Genomic DNA, 22,212 nt, shown 5'->3' on the forward strand with positions numbered 1-22,212 from the left:
TTGGAGGCTACATAAACAGAATATGAGGCGTTGCTCCTCTACACTGGTAGTGACTTCATCATGGTAGAAGAGAAGGCCATGGACCAACATGTCAGACAGGAATGGGGATAGGAATTAAAATGGTTGGCCACTGGGAAGTTCCACTTTTGCAGGATGGAGCAGAGGTACTTGACAAAGTGGTACCCCAACTTATGTCGAGTCTCACCATTGTACAGGAGGCCAAATCAGGAGCACAGACTACAATAGGCGACCCCAAGAGATTCGCAGGTGAAATGTTGCCTCACCTGGAAGGACTATTTGGGGCCCAGAATAGATGTGAGAATGAAGGTGAAAGGACCAGATGTAATATTTCTGTCACTTGCAGAGGTAAGTGTCAGAAGAGAGATTAGTGGGAAGGGAGGAATGGACAGAGAGTTGGGGGGGGGGGGGGGAATGAGGGAAGTATGTGTTTGAGGGTAGTAGGATCCTGTTGAAGATGGTGCAAGTTGTGGACAATAGGGTGTAGGATGCAAAGACTCATGGGGTGTTAGGTGAGGACAAGAATAATGCTGAATTATAATAACTTAAGACTAGATATCCAACAACACATCTTATGATGTTTAATTAATGATGCTTAGAACATGTGTTGGAGTATACAAGTCCAATAAAGTAATTTAGCACTCCAAACTGAATACACCATCCTACCTCAATCTCAGGGTTAAAACCTTTAAAGGACATTCGGCCAAACAGCAACTCTTCACATGGCACAAAACTTTTTTCTTCAATAATATGATTTCTAAAACAAATAAATATATTGACAGCATTACTATTAGGAAAAATAGAAAAACATCAATATAAAACTTAAATATATACCAATATAATTTTTTTTAATTTTGAAAAATGCAATGCTTTTGAAAGAATAACCAGATTATTCAGCAACAGAAACTCTTCAAATTCATAAATTCATGTTCTACTCTAACCAAAATATTAAACGTTACTCATTGGATCTGCATCTACTGATCCTTCACTAGAGAGATGAGTTCCTAATAGGTAATGAATAGCAGGCTAGCTGCAGCGCGTATGTATAAATGTGTCCTGACTTCTTTGCATTGCAGCACGCAAGTACCAAAGGTGCTGTAGGTTATATGATACTACATCTAACCTCCAGACTTACCATGGGACATTGTGCAAAGTTATAGGGGTTGGATATGCTTAGTATCGGGACTCCCAATATATTACCCATAGCTAACATTTGAATGGAGTCAATGATTTAATGAAAACGCAAAGCTTAGTTGATTTCTTTTGTTTAATATTTTGATTTCCAAGGTAAATATGTTTCAATAAATCTTTTCATTAAAAACAGCTTGTGACTATGTAATTATGTTTCAACTATTTAAACATGCCTCCCACCAATGACAGGAGACAGTCAGAAATAATAGAAAAGGCAATATGACACCATGAACTGTTTGAAGGCCAAGAGGACAGCTGGGGATCTGTTCTCTGAGGCTTAGTTGCCAACTTGTGGCACTGATATGTCCAGAACATTCAGAGTTGTGTGGCCACAGAAACTAGTGAGTGCTGAGATCCTGTTGGAAAGGAGAGGATACAGGCAGGATCAAGTACCATCTACCCAATGCTTTTGCACTAAGATCTTACTTAAGATTTATTACCCCCCCCCCCAAAAATCAGGTCTCAAACATAAATCTTCAACTGATAAACACAAACATTTATCATAGATCAAATAATCAATTTTGTTTCTATATCTTAAACCATAATAAAAATGTTAAAATGAAATACCTAAGTTGTGAGGGTTTAATTACTGCAAAACTAGTCTATCAAGAGACAGGGGACTTTGGCAATGGGTGTGGCAGATTTGATGATGCTGAAGACAATACTGGAAGAGCCTCAGCCCCAGTACTTCACCAAAAGGTATAGAAGTTCTACAATCTTTCTGAATGTAAACAGAGACTGCTTTATGATGATACAAGAAGAGATTCATTTTGGGAAAATTATAAAGAATTTAGTGGCATAGGGCAGGTATAGTGAGTTGGACGGCCGATTTTATTCTCTAACTGCATGTGCAACTGTCGAAAACCATTGCCTTATGTAGCACCAAGGGTTAGGCCATCACCGTGGGGATGGTGAGGAACTTAGAACAGAAGGGAAGATATCCAGTTCTTGTGGATCTACATAGCAACCAATGTCAAAGGATAAAGCAGGAAATGCTGCTGAAGATGAATGAAAGCCAAGAGAGCAATTTAATAAATAGAACCACTTGAGCCATGTACAAGTTGGCATTCAGCCAATAGGACCAAAGAGTTGAATTAAAAATTATATTAATTTCAATTCATCAGGCACTGGTACCTGTACTGGGAAAGAAGGTGCTGTTCCAGTAGTATGGGCTCATTTGGATTATCCTGTAGTAAACTGAACAACGAGGATTACACAAATAGATTTTTAAACAAAATATTGTCCATGTGGAGGCGGTGGTAGGGGAAGATTTAAAATGTTGGATAAAAGAACAGGCCTAAGGGTCGAGAGTAGTGAAATGGGTAATGATACCAAGTGTAAGGAAGGTATAGGGCATACAAACATAAATGTACATCACCAAATGGGAGTCAGAGTAGAATAATGACAAATAGGCAAAGCAAAGACTTATGTTTTGTTACTCTAAAGTATCAAAACAAGAACCCGGGAGATATATGTGTGTACCTCATTTTTATTTTAGCAAGGCACATACATATGACATGGCAGCCTGATGACATATGCCATTCATATACAATTACGTGTAAACCATAATGAATTATTTTAACAAAGAATGCTTAATCATGCAATATATTTACAATATTATTCAAATATCTCCGAAATATTAAGTACATAAAGGCTCATTATATGTATGCATTCTGAGTTCCTAACACAATAGGAAAATTAATAGGGTAAGATGAAATAAATTAATGCAATCTATCAGCTTTTACAGAGACATGGTTACAAGATGTTCAAAGATGTAAGCACCTCAGACAGTATTTATGGCCAAAGATAAACGGACCTGATGACTACATCAAAATATTTTATAAACAAAATCACTATACAGTGATTGACTTTGTTGTCATCTTCCAAAATTCTATAATGGTCCCTATCAATTGTGAGGTAGTAAATGCAACTCATTTAAGGAGAGGAAAAAAATGGGAATTTCAAACTTACCGGCCTTATGAGTTAGCAGGAAGAATAACAGAAACAAGAGGATATGCTGGCAAAAAGGAATTGTGACATCATATTTTAGGTTGCAGCTAGATTAGTTAGGGAGGAATAAATAGATGTGGGATATCTTGACTCTCAAAAGGCTTTTGTAAAGATTATTATACAAAATTAGAGCACAGGGGAATGGGAGTAATACATTGACATGAATTCAGATTAGCTTAAAGAAACATAAAAAGGGCACCAACTATTCACAACCCATACCTAGAAGGCACTGTCATCGTGAGAAGGATACAGAGGGCCTTCAGCATAGACATACAAAGTGACTGGAGAGGACAAGGTAGATGAGAATAAAATATTGAAACCATGAGGTCATGCAATGTGGTAGTGAAATAAAAAAAGCAAAACAATTTTTTAAATATTGAGAGGCAGGGAAATTTATTTAAAAGTAGGGATCACAACTTCAAAATAAGGGTCACAGAGAGGAGAATTTTCCTCACCCAGAAAATCTTTGAAATTCTCTGTCCAAGAGATCCAATGACTAGGTATATTAAAGTCTGATATATTTTAGTTTTAGTATATTGCTAAAACTGAGCTAAAAGATCAGCTGTGATCTTACTTCATGTTGATCAGACATAAGGGCATACTTCCGTTTCTTAAGTTTTCATGTAATTAGGTTATTCATTAATCATTTTCATACACTGTTGAAGGCCAAGGCGATAGATCATCTGGCATACAGTTAATTACTTCATAAATTACACTTTTGAAAACATAAATTTATAAGACATTTACAATTCCTTTCTTCAAGCCAAATATATAACATTGCAATAACATTTATTTAGACATTAGTCTTAAAATGAAATCATGATTTATAGAATTTATAAATTACCTACCAAGTCAATTGTTACTTAAGGGAGCTCAAAGAAATGTTTTCAAATATATATAATCCAAAGAAACATATGAAATTACTTCTGACAGTTAAAATTATTCAGTGTTAGTATTTTGCTAGCTAATCAGAAGCATACACAAAACAAGAGAGACAAGTCTGCTGTACTGAAATTGCTTTAGCAATTATTAGTTTTCTTAAAATGTCATTTCCAGGTCTAGGGCTGACTTTTAGGAGTAACAAATGTAGGCTTTGCAGACAAAAAAAGTTTTATTATTTTTCCACTAAAGTCCTTATGTCAAAAAGGATATCATTGCAGAGACTTCTGAACAGCAAAATTAGAGTACTCAATGACCCGAGATAACAATAATTGGACAAAAGACAGTTCAGATCATAATTTCTGCAGCAGGAAACAAGGTTGGGGTAGAATTCAGTATCAGCAGGAGTGAAGAGGAAATCAGCATTAACAATTTTCAGTCCTAATGTCAGAATTTGGAAAAATGCCCTCCAAGTTCACACTGACCATCACACTAACCTTTCACCAATCCAATTTTTATTCTTCCAATATTTCCATCAAAATCCCCACCCAACACACTAAATTCCAGTACTAATTAACCTGCATCCCTATAGGAGGTGGAAGAATTGCATGTGGTCTTGATGAATGTATTAGAATAATGGAGTTCTTCAAAATGTTCCTTCCAGTAGAAGCTTGCTTCTATTACATTTTTGGCTCTCAGTGGGGCAAATCCACGGTACTTAAGCTGTAGACTGCCATCACAGCACTTAGAATCCACACATAACCATGCTTTAAAAAAAAGATAAAAGATTAGTTTTATTTGTCACATCTACATCGAAACATACAGTGAAATGCATCACATGAGGAAATCTGCAGATGCTGGAAATTCAAGCAACACACACAAAATGCTGGTGGAACACAGCAGGTCAGGCAGCATCTATAGGGAGAAGCGCTGTCAATGTTTCGAGCCGAGAACCTTAGTCAGGATTAACTGAAAGGAAAGATAGTAAGAGATTTGAAAGTAGGAGGGGGAGGGGAAAATGCAAAATGATAGAAGACTGGAGGGGGTGGGGTGAAGCTGAGAGCCGGAAAGGTGATTGGCAAAAGGGATACAGAGCTAGAGAAGGGAAAGGATCATGGGACGGGAGGCCTAGGGAGAAAGAAAGGGGGAGGGGAGCACCAGAGGGAGATAGAGAACAGGCAGAGTGATGGGCAGAAAGAGAGAGGGGAAAAGGAGGGGGGAAAAAGCTACATATATCAGGGATGGGGTAAGAAGGGGAGGAGGGGCATTAATACATCCCTGATATATGTAGCTTTTTTCCCCTCTCTCTTTCTGCCCATCACTCTGCCTGTTCTCCATCTCCCTCTGGTGCTCCCCTCCCCCTTTCTTTCTCCCTAGGCCTCCTGTCCCATGATCCTTTCCCTTCTCTAGCTCTGTATCCCTTTTGCCAATCACCTTTCCGGCTCTCAGCTTCACCCCACCCCCTCCGGTCTTCTCCTATCATTTTGCATTTTCCCCTCCCCCTCCTACTTTCAAATCTCTTACTATCTTTCCTTTCAGTTAGTCCTGACTAAGGGTCTCAGCCCGAAACGTTGACAGCGCTTCTCCCTATAGATGCTGCCTGACCTGCTGCGTTTCACCAGCATTTTGTGTGTGTTGCGTGAAATGCATCACTTGTGTTGAGGATGTGGTGGAGCCAGCCTGCAAGTGTTGCCATGCTTTCAGCACCAACAATGCATGCCCACAGCTCACTAACCCTAACTCGTACGTCTTTAGAATGTGAGAGGAACCAGAGTATTCGAAGAAAACCCACACGATTACAAGGGAAACATACAAACTCCTTGCAGACAATAGCAGGAATTGAACTCCGATCTTAAACTTGTGTGCTATGAAACATTACGCTAACTGGAGTGCCCCGTATTTTTCGTTCATGTTTATCTGAATACTTAGGTTCTAAAGATAGGGTATGTGGATTGGAAAAGATTGTTTGATTAAGGTATAGAATAGAAAGACATGATATCAAATGTGGAGCCAATGGATGCCTCTGACATGGATAGCTAGTGGAATTGGTAGATGGAATTTTACGTACATGACTTAAGCCTGATTTATACTTCTGCATTGCATCTACACCGTAGGTACCGAGTACCCTACGCTGTAGGGTGACGTGCACCTTCCCAAAAAAGTAACTCGTGTCACGGCGAAGCAGACTGCAACAACTGTGATTGGTCTGCTTGGTAGCATCACAGTTCCTCCTACACATTTCCGGTTGCTTCTTCTCCACCACGTTGGCACATCGATGCAAAACAGATGAACCAAATCATCAAATCTACCTGCCGACATGCGAAAATGTTTGAAATGCATTTCCTTGACCATGTCTCTCACGAAGAAACTCAACACAGTGGCATAGAAACCCTACCACCAACTAGCGTTTTGGCGCACACCAACGCATGCTCGCTATGGCGTAGAGCCTATGCAGAAGTGAAAATTAGACCTATGGTGTAGCCCATACGCACAAGTATAAATCAGCCTTTAGGATGCAGAGATTCGGGTTCAATGATGTGTATATACATAGCGTAGAGGCAAAAGTAAACCTAACACCAAAACAAATGTTGCTAGTCTGCGACAGCTAGAATTGTTATATTTGCATGGCACGCTTTCATCTCCAAAAGTCAAATCCTTCATTAGAAATAAGCAAACATACAATCTTGAAGCACCAAAGAAACTTAAGTATATCTAAATGTAAGCTAAGCACTATTCTCAACGGTCAGCTAAAGATACGACTTCCGCCTGTCCCAAGCTAGAAAATGCCATGAAATAAGCAAGAATCCATTATTGTCTTCGTCTTTACCACAGCCCCACTCATGAAACTAGTTACCATAATAAACACAGAATATAAAGCAGAAAGCAGCTAGATAACAGATACATGGCTTCTATACATAGATAATATATAAGACCAGTAGCGATGGAATCACTGCAGATGTGGAGCAGTATGTTCTGAGACTGTAAAAAAAATGTTGAAAATCAGGCAATCTGTGTAGACTATATGCTATGAGTTCAACATAAATGAAGTTGATAAGAATAGTTGAAGTCAGAGGCCAATATCTTTCATATTGGCACCAATGCAGAATGTAAGTACTGAAAAGAGTATATGTATTTTTTTTCTTCTATTTAATTTTTAGGCTGTGCACATTACTAGCAAGGCCAATGTTTATTGCTTACCCATAAATGCCTTTTTGAATCTTAGAAATTTATATAATGGATTCTCATGTCCTACTTTTTCTGTGCCAACTGTAATACTCACCTACTCTAATTCCTTTTGCCCCCATTAGGTACACATCTCTACTCTATTCCAATCCAAGTAACCATCCCAATGCTGGTTAAATGTGAGAAGATTATTTTAGACCCAGCAACAATGAAGGAACAGCAAAACACTTTCAATTCAGACCACAAGTTTGTTGACGATATGAAGATAGGTGAAGGGGCAGGTTGAAGTGCCAGAAGGAATACAGCGTAGTTAAGTGTATGGTCATGCACTTTGGTAGAAGGAATAAAGGTGTAGACTACTTTCTAAACAGGATGAAAATTCAAAAATCAGAGGTGGAAAGGAACTTGGGTGTCCTTGTGCAGGGCTTCCTAAAGGTCAACTTGCAGGTTGAGTCAGTGATAGGAAAAGACAAATGCAATGCTAGTATTCATTTCGAGAGGACTAGAATGTAAAAGCAAGGATGTGATGCTGAGGCTTTATAAGACAGTGGTCAGACTGCAGTTGGACTATAATGAGCTGTTTTGGGCCCTTTATCTAAGAAGTACTGGCATTAGAGAGGGTCCAAAATAGGTTCACAAGAATGATTCCGGGAATGAACGAGAACATTTGATGGTTCATGGCTTGTTCTCACTGGAGTTTGAGGAATGAGCAGGGAATCTCATTGAAACCTATCAAACATTGAAAGGCCTACATAAAGTGGATGTTTCCTATAGTGGGTGAGTCTAGGACCAGAGGACACTGCCTCAGAATCTAAAGACATCCATTTATAATAGAGATTAGGAGGAATTTCTTCAGCCAGAAGGTAGTGCATCTGTGGAATTCATTGCTCAGATGACTGAGAGGCCAAGTCATTGAGTACATTTAAAGTGGAGGCTGATAGGTTCTTGATTAGTCAGGTCAGTTAGGATCACTACTTTATTTTAAGAATGTGAAATGTCAGAAAAATAGTAGACTGTATGATTTATTTCAGCTTTTATTTCTTTTATCACTTTCCCAGTAGGTCAGAAGTTTACATACACTTTGTTAGTATTTGGTAGCATTGCCTTTAAATTGTTTAACTTGGGTCAAACATTTTGGGTAGCCTTCCACAAGCTTCTCACAGTAAGTTGCTGGAATTTTGTTCCATTCCTCCAGACAGAACCGGTGTAACTGAGTCAGGTTTGTAGGCCTCCTTTTTCACACACGGTTTTTCAGTCCTGCCCACAAATTTTCTGTAAAGTAGTGATCCTAACTGACCTAAGAAAGGGAATGTTTTCTAGGATTAAATGTAAGGAATTGTGAAAAACTGAGTTTAAATGTATTTGGCGAATGTAAACATCAGACTTCAACTGTATGTAATTTTACTGTTCAGTACGGACCAGTTATAGCTTCACCACAATGGCAATTTACTTTCAGGTTTATTCATAATTGTAATAAATTTATGAAGCATGTATTATGCATCAAAGAGATTCTTGGTTTCTGTGGCAACTGAATCAACTAGTTAGGCTGAGACACTGAATCCTAATCATGATGGAAATCCATGCGTGGAGATTAAAAAAATAACAGTATGAACATGATTTAAAAAAAAGAATATGATAGAAACACTCAGCAGATCAGACTGCATTTGTGGAAAAGGAAAATAAGTTAACATTTTCCAAATTTCTCAAATATGTTCACATGAAAGGCTGAATCAAAGGTGATGATGAATCAATATATAGGAGGGAAACTGAAAATCTGGCCAAATAGTGCCACAACCTCGTATTCAATGTTAGCTGATTATTGACTTCAGGGAGAGAATCAGCAACTGCAATTATGAAGACAGCATGGCACTGTCTCCTTAGGAGTTGCAAAGATTTGGCATGACACCTAAAATTAACAAATTTCTATAGATCTGTGGTGGAGAGAATATTGAATAATTGCATCATAGCCTGATATGAAAACACCAATGCTGTTGAATGGAAAATCCTACAAAATATAGTGGATACAGCTCAGTCCATCACAGCTAAAGACCTCCTCACCATTGAGCACATCCACATGAAGCAATAATGCAGGAAAGTAGCGTCCATCATTGGGGAATCACACAGGCATGCTCTCTTCATGCTGCTGCCATCAGGAAGGTGGTACAAGAGCCTCAGGACTCACACCACCAGGTTTAGGAACAGTTATTACCCCTCAAACATCAGGTTTTTAAACTAGAGGGGATAACTTCACTTGCCCTATCACTGATCCCATAACTTATGGACTCATTTTCAAGGACTCTTCAACTCATAAATGTAATGCTCTGGTTCATATTTTTACTGTTATGCTGTGTGCATTTCATTTAGCAGTTGCGTAAGAGCAGTCAGTTCTGTTTTCAGCTTGCTTGGGTTATTGTTGAAGAGAAGGGATGAGGAAAAGTGTGTACCATCCAATTAAGATGGGATAGCTGAGGGGAGGTTTTTTTTGTTCAGCAGGAGATGAAGAGAGAAAGACACCAGAGGGAGCTGGTCATGGGATACGATCCGGTGGGAGACCCGGTTGTTCAAGATGGATTGCGAGCAACGTTAGGAAGGTGGTGTGTGCTTTCATGCTGACCTAGGACCCAGCGCATGAGTGAGAAGTTCAAGATGACCTCCAACTTGTGCACATACGACTGTTTAATTAAAATAGGCCCTTTTCTTTTTCTTTACTAACCTTTTAGTTAAGATACATTAATATAATTCCTTTAATTGTATGCAGTATACTGTCCGTTATTTCATGGCATTAATTTGCAATAGGGTAGCAAATTACACAGCACCCACACAAACACAATACAAATGCAGTTTACATGGACACTAAGGATGGAATTATAACAAGGGAGAAACTATTATTTAAATTATGAACATCCATACTGTTTATCTCCAGTATGATTTTTTGCCCTTTCTGAAGAACTGTGCACATCTTACTGCATAGGGAGATAATAATGATTTGTTCTATGCCACAATGAACACATCATAATACAATGAATATTATTTCCTAGTAATAAACTGGGAATTAATCTTACATCCCACTGATAATTATCTGATAAAACTGCTGCTGTGATGATGTCATAGCTATTGATGCATTAATGCAAGTATCAATATGGAAAACTGATCACTATTTTGCGGCAAACAAAATATGTCTTTAAAACAACTTAATAAAACCCAATACAGGAATGTATACAACTGAAAAAAATGCAAAATATGACGGGAATTAATGCATGCCATGGATTTAGACCTGGCATACTGACAACGTGTAAAGCATGTTTGCACACAGCTATCTAGAACATTACTAGTTCCTGGAAAAAGCTACTATATGGGTATCACTGTTTGGCATTCTGAAAAATCTGCAGCAAATAGAGCAAATAATGAATGCAAATAGAAGTGGAGCATTGGGAAAGGTTGACGGACTAAGAGTGAAATTAACCATCTGCTACGAAACTGCATGATCTGGTATTTTTAAATTCCTTTCTTAGGGCTTCAGTTTTCACTGACAATGGCAGCATTTATGGCCCATCCATAAATACTCTTTAAAAAGAGGTGATAAATTATGCTGAACCATTGCAGTACTTCTGGTATGGCACTCACGCAACATTATGGAAGAGGAATTCCAGGATTTAGGCCTGGCATGTATGAACAAATCAGGATAGTGTATGATGTGGAAGGAAATTTGCAGGTGATGTTATTCACTTTGATTATCTGCCCTTGTCTCATGAATAAACATATTGCGGCAGGGTTTTAAGGAATATCGCAGTAAAAAGAGACCTGGGATAAATGTATGTACAGGTGTCTCCCGTTTTTCAAACGTTCGCTTTACGACACCTTGTTGTTACGAAAGTCCTACATTAGTTACCTGTTTTCACTAACAGAAGGTATTTTCACTGTTATGAAAAAAGGTAGCACGTGAAAAAGGCAGCATGCGCCCCCAAGCACCTCCCCCGGAATTGCATTCTAGCCACCATTGCTTAAACACATGCCTGTGAGCATCTGTGCTTTATCTCAATTTATTTTGTGCATCCATTAGCAAGATGAGTTCTAAGGTATCGGAAAAGCCTAAAAGAGCTCAGAAGGGTGTTACACTTAGCATAAAACTAGACATAATTAAGTGTTTCAATTGTGGTGAACAAAGTAATGACAAAGTGAGTTTGGCTTGTGGAAGTTGACGAAGATGATGTTGAAGAGGTTTTGGCATCCCATGACCCAAGAACTGATGATAGATGAAGAGCTGATGCAACTGCAAGAGGAAAGGGTAACAATAGAAACCGAACGCAGTAGCGAATGGACCAAAAGTGAAGTCGTCCAGGAACTGAACATGAAGCAACTGCGTGAGATTTTTGCTGCGATTGACAATGCTACAACGATTGCAGAAAAGTAAGACTTTAATTTTGAAAGGGTACGTAGGTTTAGGGCATATTTGCAGGATGGTTTGAGTGCTTACAAAGAACTATGATAGAAAAATGTGCAAGGCTAAGCAGTCAAGCATACTGTCGTTTTTCAAGACTTCCACATCAGCCACAGCAGATGGCGAACCTCGACCTTCGACATCGAGGCAGGCAGACATAAAAGATGACCCGCCTGCCTGATGGAAACAGACGACGATCAGATGACACCCCAGTGTCCTCTACCTCCCACCACCCCAACTTCCGACGATTCAGCCTAACACACCATCATCAGTGTGCTTGCTGTCTTCCCGATTCCGGTAAGTGAAACTACACTGTACATACATTATTTCTACTTTATATAGGCTGTGTATTTATCATATCATTCCTGCTTTTACTATATGTTACTGTTATTTTAAGTTTTATGTGTTATTTGGCATGATTTGGTAGGTTATTTTTTTGGGTCTGGGAACGCTTACAAATTTTTCCCGTATAAATAGATGGTAATTGCTTCTTCACTTTATGACATTCCAGCTTACAAATTGTTTCATAGGAATGCTCTACCTTTAGATGGTGGGGGAAACCTGTATTTCCCTGAAAAAAGTGACACAGATAGTGTCGTGAAGAAGGCATTTGGCATGATTGCCTTCGTTGGTCAGTTCCGAGTACAAGAATTGGGATGTCATGTTGCAACAGTATTACTTGTTGTTGAGACCACGCTTTGACAGCCATGAATCTTTGGTACATTCTTCCCCAAAGAACTGTGGAGGTAGTCTCTATGAATAGTTGATGGATTCTTGTTAAGATAAGTTGTATAGTTATATTGAGAATGCAGATTTGAAGCTAGAGGCATAAACTTATACAACATTAAAAGTGGCATTTCAGCCCATCTCATCTGCACTGTTTAGGTCCCACTTGCCTCCATTTGGCCCATAAACCTTTTCTGTCCATGTAGAAGTCTGAATGTCTTTTAAACTTTGTAAGTATACCTACATCTACAGTTTGCTCTGACAAATCTTACCATATACAAACTATGCTCTGAGGAAAAAGTTTTCATTCTGGTCTCTGTTCCCGAAGAGGTAAAGGAATATTGAAGGCTTGAAATGTCGACTGTTCATTCCCTTCCATAGATGCAGCCAAATAAATAAATTACTCATTCTTTTTTAAAGAGGTGAATACTTAATTTTTTAACAGTGGACAAAAACTTCAAGACCTAATGTTTCAATTAAGTCCCCTTTTACTCTATCAAGCTCCAGCAAATGTAAGCACTCAACCACTCTTCATAAGACAACATGATGCAGGGTCTAGACCCGAAACGCTAAACATCCCTCTGGCTCCACAGATGCCATTTTACCCACTGAGATCCTCAGGCAGTTTGATATTTGCTCCATATTCCAGCATCTGCATTTTTTTGCATCTCTAAATTGTCTTTGAACTGCTTCCAATGCTATAATATCCTTTATTCAATAAGAAACAAAACTGTACACTGCATTCCATATGTGATCATCAGGGCATAACAGACCTTGATATTCTCAGTATCATCCCAAATGCTTCGTATTTACTTTGAAAAGTTATTGGCTTGAGCTTTCCAAGAGTGAGTGGGGATATTACATTTCTTCTAGAAGTTTTGAGCAAAAACATGATTTTTTTCTTTATTCACCTGATAATTTTCTCCATGATGCAACACGGAAGAGAATCAGTTTTAGCAATCTGGATTAGAGCATGCAGATGACAAGGCCTGCCCAATGAATTCACTTGTTATGCTGAGTCTGAGAGACGAAAGCTGACTGGATAATTGGAGGACTGCGTTAACAAACCAATATGGTATTTTTCCAGTGCCTTAGGGTGTCTGCCATATGCAGTACAGGTCTGAGAAGTACATAGGAAAACAGAAATCACTCTTGCTTAGTAGACAGATCTGAAGTTCAGAATGCAGACTAATAAACGTCTGCTATGTCCCAATTTTTCAGTAATTCATGACTTAACTTCTATAGGACTTATTGGCTATTTTTAAAAAATCTATGAAAACACATATTTTCAGCTAGATTTATTTAATACTTGACTTTTCCATTCCTTATTAATATCTCAGTTATTCTTTGTTTTTCAGTTCTGATGTGACTGCATTGGAGAGTGTGCAGAGTGAACATTGGATGTTGTCTGGGAATTTAATGCTTCAGTTAAAAGGAGAAATTGAGTTGGCTGGGCTTGCTTTCCTTGGAAAAGAGGAGGATTTTGATAGATTTATACAAAACTGTGACAAGCACGTACGGTAGCAGCGTCTAAGACCAGAGGTCATAATTTAAGGAGTGAAATCAGAAGCTAGTAGGGATCCGAGGAAGACTCATCCAGAAGTGTCCTTGAGAAGGTGATAATTACAGAGGGAACTGAAAAGCATTTGAATCACCAAGGCAGAATAAACTATGTATCAAGTGCCGATATACAAGATCAGTTTAGGCAGAACTCAATAGCATGGACATGGAGCCCAAGGGCCGGTTTCTATTCCATATGACTCTTAAGCAGGTGTGCACAGCACAGAGGTTTTAAAATAGACAAGCATACTTTCAGCCACTACATAAAATAAAATTCACGTTTATCTTAAATAGTTAATCCTATAGAACTGTTAAGGATGGCAAAACAAAATTAAACATAAATGAAATATAAATGAAAGAATTTTTAATTTAATAAAAAAGTAATTCAAAAATATTTCTGAGTGCTAAATTCAAAAAATGTACGACCTAAACTTGCTTCAATTAACTATTCACTTGCCTAAAATCTGGAAATACATAGGTATTTGATAAACCTGTAAACTCTTCATCAAATGCATTGAGTGATGCAGCAAGATGAGAGAAAGGATCACATGCAAATAAAGTGTAAAGTAGAAGGATGAATATTCAATGGTGCAACAGTTCTATTGTTAACTGACTGATTAGTTAATCTTCAAAAAGTTAGTTTGATTAGTTAACCTTCAAAAAGCGTGTTTACTTACTCTTTTTCTTTCAGTTCTGGCAAGTCCAAATACCAGTGCTCATCACTAATTATCTTTTTCTCCTCCTCTTCCAATTGCTGCTTGGTCTCTGTATCCAAACTCCTCTGCATAAACTGAAACAAAACAAAATCAAGTATTATCATCACTTCTTCAAAAGAACCTATTTAAATAAAGCATTAAATTGTTGACTTAATCAACCACAGAGCCTCACATATTCCAGTTATGTGGTAATATAACAATGATGAATTTGATATTAAAGGATGATAAACATAATTAAAATATATAAGTCTATCGTTTCTGAGAACATTACTTAGGTCTTACCTAAATTTCAGATGAATGTTAAAAAAAAGTTGCTCACACAACAGATAAAGGGAGAAAAGAGGACTATTTAATTTTATCACTAACAGTAATTTCCAACCTTAGTAAACATTCATTTCTAGGAGAAAAGTACCATTAAACCACTTAAGTGCCTTTTTATATGTATTTTAAAACACTTCAATCATGTGATTAAATTGTGTCAGTAACATGATTGCACTCAAATAACTTTCATTTTAATGCAAACCTCTGGTGCAGTGCAGTTTACCATAGTAACCCAGTGAAGTGACAGTTTGATTAACAGGCTCTACTCTAAATTCTTAGTCTGGAGTCTTGGAAAGGGTGGCCCAGATGACAAGGCCCAGAGGGACACAGAAGAAAGAAGAAAAATCTGGAAGTGAACTAGACGATGGCCAGACACAATGGATGTGGAAACTGGTTAGCAAACAGTGTTGAGGTCAAGAGCTTCAAGTTCCTTGGAGTGAACATCATCAAGAGTCTGTCCTGGTCCAACTGAGTTGGTGCCTCAGCCCAGAAAGCTCATCAACACATCTACTTCCTCAGGAGGCTAAAGAAATCTGGCATGTCCAATTTCACCCTCACCCATTTTTAATGATGCACCAAAGAATATTTGCATCATGATTGATCTGCCATGACAGCAAGAAACTGCAGAGTGGTAGACCTGGTTCATAGTTAAAAGTAAACTTAATACCAACGTACATATACATCACCATATACAACCCTGAGATTCATTTCTTGTGGGCATTCAGAGTAAGTACAAGAAACAGAATAGAATCAATGAAAGCCCAAACCCAACAGGACAAACAACCAGTGTACAAATTATAACAAAACTGTGTAAATGCAAAAATAGAGAAAAAAATAACCAAAAATATCAAGAACATGAAATGAAGAGTCCTTGAAAGTGAATCCATAGGCAGTGGGAACGATAAAATGATGGAGTGAGTGAAGTTATCCTCTCTGGTGCAAGAGCCTGATGGTTATGGGGTAGTACTGTTCCTGAACCTGGCGGTGTGAGTCCTGTGCCTCCTGTACCTACTTCCTGATGACAGCAGCGAGAAGAGAGCATGACGTGGATTGTGGGAGTCCTTGATGATGGATGCTGCTTTAGTGCAGATGTGCTCAATTGTGCAAGGGCTTTATCTGTAATGGAATGGGCTGTATTCACTATTTATTGTCTACCTGTACTACAATTTCTCTGCTAATGTAATACTATATTTTGTTCTCTGACCCAGTCCTAAGGACCACCGCACTGAATTTCCCAGGTCCGAAAATCCACCACACTGAGGCAGGTTACATGTGACAAGTGGGAGCTGTGCTGGGTTTGGGTACTGTATTTGATCCTCCACAATATTCCGTGTGGGAATTTAAACTGGAGGTGGCAGTGTTTTTTTTACGAGGTCGAGTTGCGCGCTTGACATTAACCTGACACGGATGGTATGGGAGTCACTAGATCAACATCAAGCCGGCACGGGAGTGGTCTGTCACTGGATTGAACTCGGGAAACTCCGTTCTCCAGCCCGGCGCTGATCTCACTGCGCCACCAGCCAACTGGAACAGCGGGGGGGGGGGGGGGCCGGGTCAGAGTGAATCTTGCTAAGAAAAATTTAAGCCAAATACAAAGTTACACACTCAACAGTGTCAACGGCAATGACTTAAAATGGCGGACGGCGTCGCAATCTGACTTAAAATGGCAGACGGCGTTCTCCTTCCTCGGTTCATAAGTACGAGTTGTCTGTAAGTCGGACGTTCGTAACTCGGGGACTACCTGTATTTCTTATATACAAGAAATTAATATTTGTTTATTCTATGTTTTCCCCCATGTCATCTTGGTTAAATTATTGCAGGTCTCCTTTGTAGGACTTTACAAAAGAGGTTTTTGCTTTTCTCTGAAAGAACTGCGATTCTTCAGATATTATTTTGAAATTATTCATTTCTACTAGTGATTTAAATAAAATATCACAACTAAATAGAACAAAATGGCAATTCAAAGATAATGATTTTTTTTCCTCAACCTCCTCAGTCTTTTCCCAAATGGAATTTGAATTAAATCACAGGAAGTCTGCAACAAAATCAGATACCGAAAACAAAACCAAGAAATATGAACTAGTTAACACCGTTAATAACCTCACAGCTTAACAGAGGAGAAACCAAGTCCTTCAGAGTCCTAACTAACAATCACCCTTGCCTATAAAACAGCAATGATCACTTTACTACACTGCAGTAATTCTTTCCCAGTTGTCTTTTGAGAGTTCTGAAAACCTAAGTTATTTAAAATAAGATATTTCATTTTCCTTCCTTATCAGTCCTATGGTTGTCAAAGTGTAATCCTGTTCAAAAAAATACCAAACCGATTTTTTTGGATTAAACCAATGTAATCTCGATCTCTCAACATTTAGATTACGACTTTAGATTTAAAATGATCTTTTCCCTTATTCTGCAATGCCTAAAGTAAATTTGTTTTCCCTACTCAGCATATTTTTCAAAAGCCTACTTAAAATAGAATATATAATATGAATAAATGAGCCATTACACCATAAAAACTTAATTATATTATGCGCATAATGTCAACTCTGTAATGGTAGGTGATTTTGTTTAAAGTGGTATTAATGGTTAAGGGGGGGGAATCCTTCATGAATGCAGTTATACTGATGTCTTTGATGAGTTAAAGTATAAAAAATATAGTTTACCTTTTCCTGAACTGTACTTACAATTTTAATCTAACAAAAAATCTGACAGCAAATTTCTTGTGGAAATTTGCAATCACCCATAAAATACAAAAAGCGAGAAATCAGAATCAGATTTAATATTACCACCATGTCGTGATATTTGTTGTTTTGTAGCAGCAGTACAATGTAATACACAGCAATAAAAATGATAAATTACAATAAAACGTATACAAGTTCAATTAAATAAGTAATGCAAAAAGGAGGAAAAATGTACTGAGGAAATGTTCATAGGTTCATTGTCCATTTAGACTTCTGATAGTTCCTGAAACACTGAGCGTGTGTCTTCCAGCTCCTGTACCTCCTCAATGGTAGTAATGAAAAGAGGGCATCTTCTGGGTGAGGATGTCTTTAATGATGGGTGTCACCTTTTGAAGGTGTCCTAGATGCTGGGGAGGGTAGTGCCCATGATTGATTTGGCTGAGTATACAACTTCCTGCATTTTTTTCCGATCCTGTGCAGTGACCTCTCCATGCCAGACAATGCTCTCCATAGTATCTCTGTAGAAATTTGTGAGTGTCTTTGGTGACTTACCAAACTTCCTTAAATTCCTAATGATATATAGATGCTTTCTTTGTAATTGCATAAATATGTCGGGCTCAGGAAAGATCCTCAGAGATTTTCAAGTCGTCAACCTTTATTGTCATTTCGTCCATAACTGCTGGTATCGTGCATAGTAAAAATGAGACAACATTTTTCAGGACATGACTCAGTACAAAAAACTAGACTGAACTACGTAATAAAAAAAAAACAGAGAAAGCTACACTAGACTACAGACCTACACCGGACTGCATAAAGTGCACAACAACAGTGCAGGCATTACAATAAATAATAAACAAGACAATAGGGCAAGGTGTCAGTCCAGGCTTGGGGTATTGAGCAGTCTGATAGCTTAAGGAAGAAACTGTTACATAGTCTGGTGGCGAGAACCTGAATGCTTCGGAGCCTCTTCCCAGACGGCAGGAGGGAGAAGAGTTTGTATGAGGAGTGCATGGGGTCCTTCATAATGCTATTTCCTTTGCGGATGCAGCGTGTAGTGTAAATGTCCATGATGGCGGGAAGAGAGACCCTGATGATCTTCTCAGCTGACCTCACTATCTGCTGCAGAGTCTTGCGATCCGAGATGGTGCAATTTCCGAACCAGGCAGTGATGCAGCTGCTCAGGATGCTCTCAATACAACCCCTGTAGAATGTGATGAGGATGGGGGGGTGGGAGATGGACTTTCCTCAGCCTTCGCAAAAGTAGAGACACTGCTGGGCTTACTTTGCTATGGAGCTGGTGTTGAGGGACCAGGTGAGATTCTCCGTCAGGTGAACACCAAGAAATATAGTGCTGTTTACGATCTCTACAGAGGAGCCGTCAATGTTCAGCGGGGAGTAGTTGCTCCGTGCCCTCCTGAAGTCAACAACTATCTCTTTTGTTTTGTTCACATTAAGAGACAGGTTGTTGGCTCTGCACCAGTCCGTTAGCCGCTGCACCTCCACTCTGTAAGCTGACTCGTCGTTCTTGCTGATGAGACCCACTACGGTGGTGTCATCGGCGAACTTGATGATATGGTTCGAGCTGTGTGTTGCAGCACAGTCGTGGGTCAGCAGAGTGAACAGCAGTGGACTGAGCACGCAACCCTGGGGAGCCCCCATGCTCAGTGTGATGGTGTTGGAGATGCTGCTCCCAATCTGGACTGACTGAGGTCTCCCAGTCAGGAAGTCTAGGATCCAGTTGCAGAGGGAGGTGTTTAGGCCCAGTAGGCTCAGCTTTCCAATCAGTTTCTGAGGGATGATTGTGTTGAATGCTGAAGTCTATGAACAGCATCCAAACGCATGTGTCTTTTTTGTCCAGGTGCGTTAGGGCCAGGTGGAGGGTGGTGGCAATAGCGTCATCTGTTGAGTGGTTGGGACGGTACGCAAACTGCAGGGGATCCAGTGAGGGGGCAGCAAGGTCTTGATATGCCTCATGACGAGCCTCTCAAAACACTTCATGATGATGGATGTAAGTGCACTTAGGCAGGACACTGAAGACTTCTTCGGCACGGGGACAATGGTGGCGGCCTTGAAGCACATTGGAATGGTGGCGCTGCTCAGGGAGATGTTGAAGATGTCAGTGAGAACACCTGCTAGCTGGTCTGCACATCCTCTAAGCACTCTATCAGGGATGTTGTCTGGTCCAGCAGCCTTCCGTGGGTTGACCCTGCACAAAATTCTTCTCACGTCGGCCACGGAGAGACACAGCACCTGATCATTTGTAAGAGAGGTGGACTTCCTTGCCGCCACATCATTTTCCGCCTCAAACCGGGCATAGAAGTTATTCAGCGCATTTGGGAGGGAGGCATCACCTGCACAGTTAGGTGATGTTGTCTTGTAATTGGTGATGTCCTGGATGCCCTTCCACATGTGTCGCGTGTCGCCGCTGTCCTGGAAGTGACTGTGGATTAGCTGGGCATGTGCACGCTTTGCCCCTCTGATGGCTCGGGACAGTTTGGCCCTTGCTGTAGTTAGAACTGCCTCGTCGACTGCTCTGAAGACGGAGTCGCGGGACCTCAGCAGCGCACGCACCTCTGCGGTCATCCATGGCTTCTGGTTGGCACGTAGAGTGATGGTCTTGGACAGAGTAACATCATCAATGCACTTTCTGATGTAGCTGGTCACTGATGCTGTGTACTCCTCTAAGTTGGTAGAGTCGCCATCGGTTGCAGCCTCCCTGAACATGTGCCAGTCAGTGTGCTCAAAGCAGTCTTGAAGAGCAGAGATGGCTCCTGCTGGCCAGGTTTTCACCTGCTTCTGTACTGGTCTGGAGCGCCTGACGAGCGGTCTGTATGCTGGGATTAGCATAACAGAGATGATTTTGACACCCAGGTACTTGAAATTGCTCACCCTTTCCACTTCGGATCCCTCATTGCGAACTGGTATGTGTTCCAACGACTTCCCTTCCTGAAGTCCACAAAAAATTCCTTGCTCTTACTGATGTTGCTCTCAACATGAATGGCAGGGTAAGGAGGGCTATGATCCCAGAGCAGGCTGATAGGAGGAGGCAGTTTAAATGGTTCAGCACGGACTAGATAATCCGAACAGTTTGTTTCTATGCTGTACTTTTCAATGACTCTGTGCAACTCCACTCAACTAGCTGATCTATCTCACCCCTGCATGCCTCATCACAATGTGAAATTCTGCTAATTCTGCCAAATTTACAACACTCTGACAATACAGCAGCTTTGAAGTTTCTTAGTGATAGCAGGTCATGTACAACACAAGGATCTAAATCTTTTGTATGCCATTTTACAATAAAAGATTTATTTCAAATCAACTGTTTAATCATGCTACAACTTGACTTAATCATGCTAGACTCCTTGAACTGGTAAAGTTTTTGTTATTGTGCCGGCAGATAATATAAAAATATACAATAAATATTCCCACAGGAGTGCATTGCCTGTATTTCCTTTTCCAAATTAAAGAATACGTAATATTTTATCAACCATATTTTTAAGAATTGGTTCATTTATCTTCAGTGGAATAACACAAACAATCATGTAGGTTAGCTCAAGCAGATTAGGAAATAAGTGGAAAAGCTGTAGCTAACACACTAACATTTAGGAAGATGACATAAAATATGAGATGCAGTGGCACTTCTATCTGCAAACTGCAGGCTATGTTTACAATCTTAATAGGTAACAGGATAATACTTCCAAAAATAGAACTGGAAATGGCAGATACAGAATAAGTAAAAGATCTTAACATAGTATGATTGGGCTGTCACAGCTAAGCTCCTGAAAGAATGTTTACGATATAGCTAAGTTAAATGATACTTGAGTGGCGGGATATATTCACTGATACTGTTCTCGGTTGAAAAGTATCTCTAAAATGCAGAGGTAACAACTAGTCAAAAATTATTGCCATGAAATTATAAAAGAAATTGACGTTTTTAGTATTAAATAGATTCATTCTATAACAAATCAAGAAATAATTATTTTTCTAAATCTGCTATTTAATCATGTTGCACCTACATGATCAAAAATAAGTGGAATGATAAATAGTATGGCTTTCTGATGCATACCGACAGCTGATGATTCAAATGCAATGAAATGCTGATGGTTTAACAATTTTTGCCAAGCAACGTTAGCTTTGAAAATGCCTCATATGTTTAAGACATAAACTTTAAGACAAATCAATTACTGAGTGATGAAGCATACATATAAAACGTATTAATCAAATGTCACTTTTTAAAGAGTTAGCTTGGTTAGAAGTCCACAACAAATGAATATATTGTTTAAAGTAATCAAACATCTACTGAATTCATATTGCTTTGAATGATCCAGGAGCGACATATAAAATGTTAAAAGTAACAAGTAGACAAAATGATAACCATTCCATTGATCAGATTTTCTGTCTTTCCGTTCAAATAGAGCATACTTTCAACTCCTACAAGCGATTCCAGAAATGAATATTGCAGGACAACAATAGCTCAGACTTGTAGCAT

The 22,212-nt window shown here is 39.2% G+C and overlaps 1 protein-coding gene across 1 annotated transcript in view; it reads right to left on the reverse strand.

Annotated features, from left to right (window-relative positions):
• The window catches only part of mphosph6 (M-phase phosphoprotein 6), a 41,702-nt gene that overhangs the window by 13,814 nt on the left and 5,676 nt on the right, over window positions 1-22,212 (reverse strand). Inside the window, exons 2-3 of the mRNA XM_073070317.1 lie at window positions 14,683-14,795; window positions 685-775 (exon numbers count right to left, since the gene is read on the reverse strand). Coding sequence (XP_072926418.1) covers window positions 685-775; window positions 14,683-14,795 — 204 coding nt within the window. The remainder of the gene's footprint in view (window positions 1-684; window positions 776-14,682; window positions 14,796-22,212) is intronic.

Source organism: Hemitrygon akajei, chromosome 17 (genome assembly GCF_048418815.1).
Source record: "Hemitrygon akajei chromosome 17, sHemAka1.3, whole genome shotgun sequence".
NCBI lineage: Eukaryota > Metazoa > Chordata > Chondrichthyes > Myliobatiformes > Dasyatidae > Hemitrygon > Hemitrygon akajei.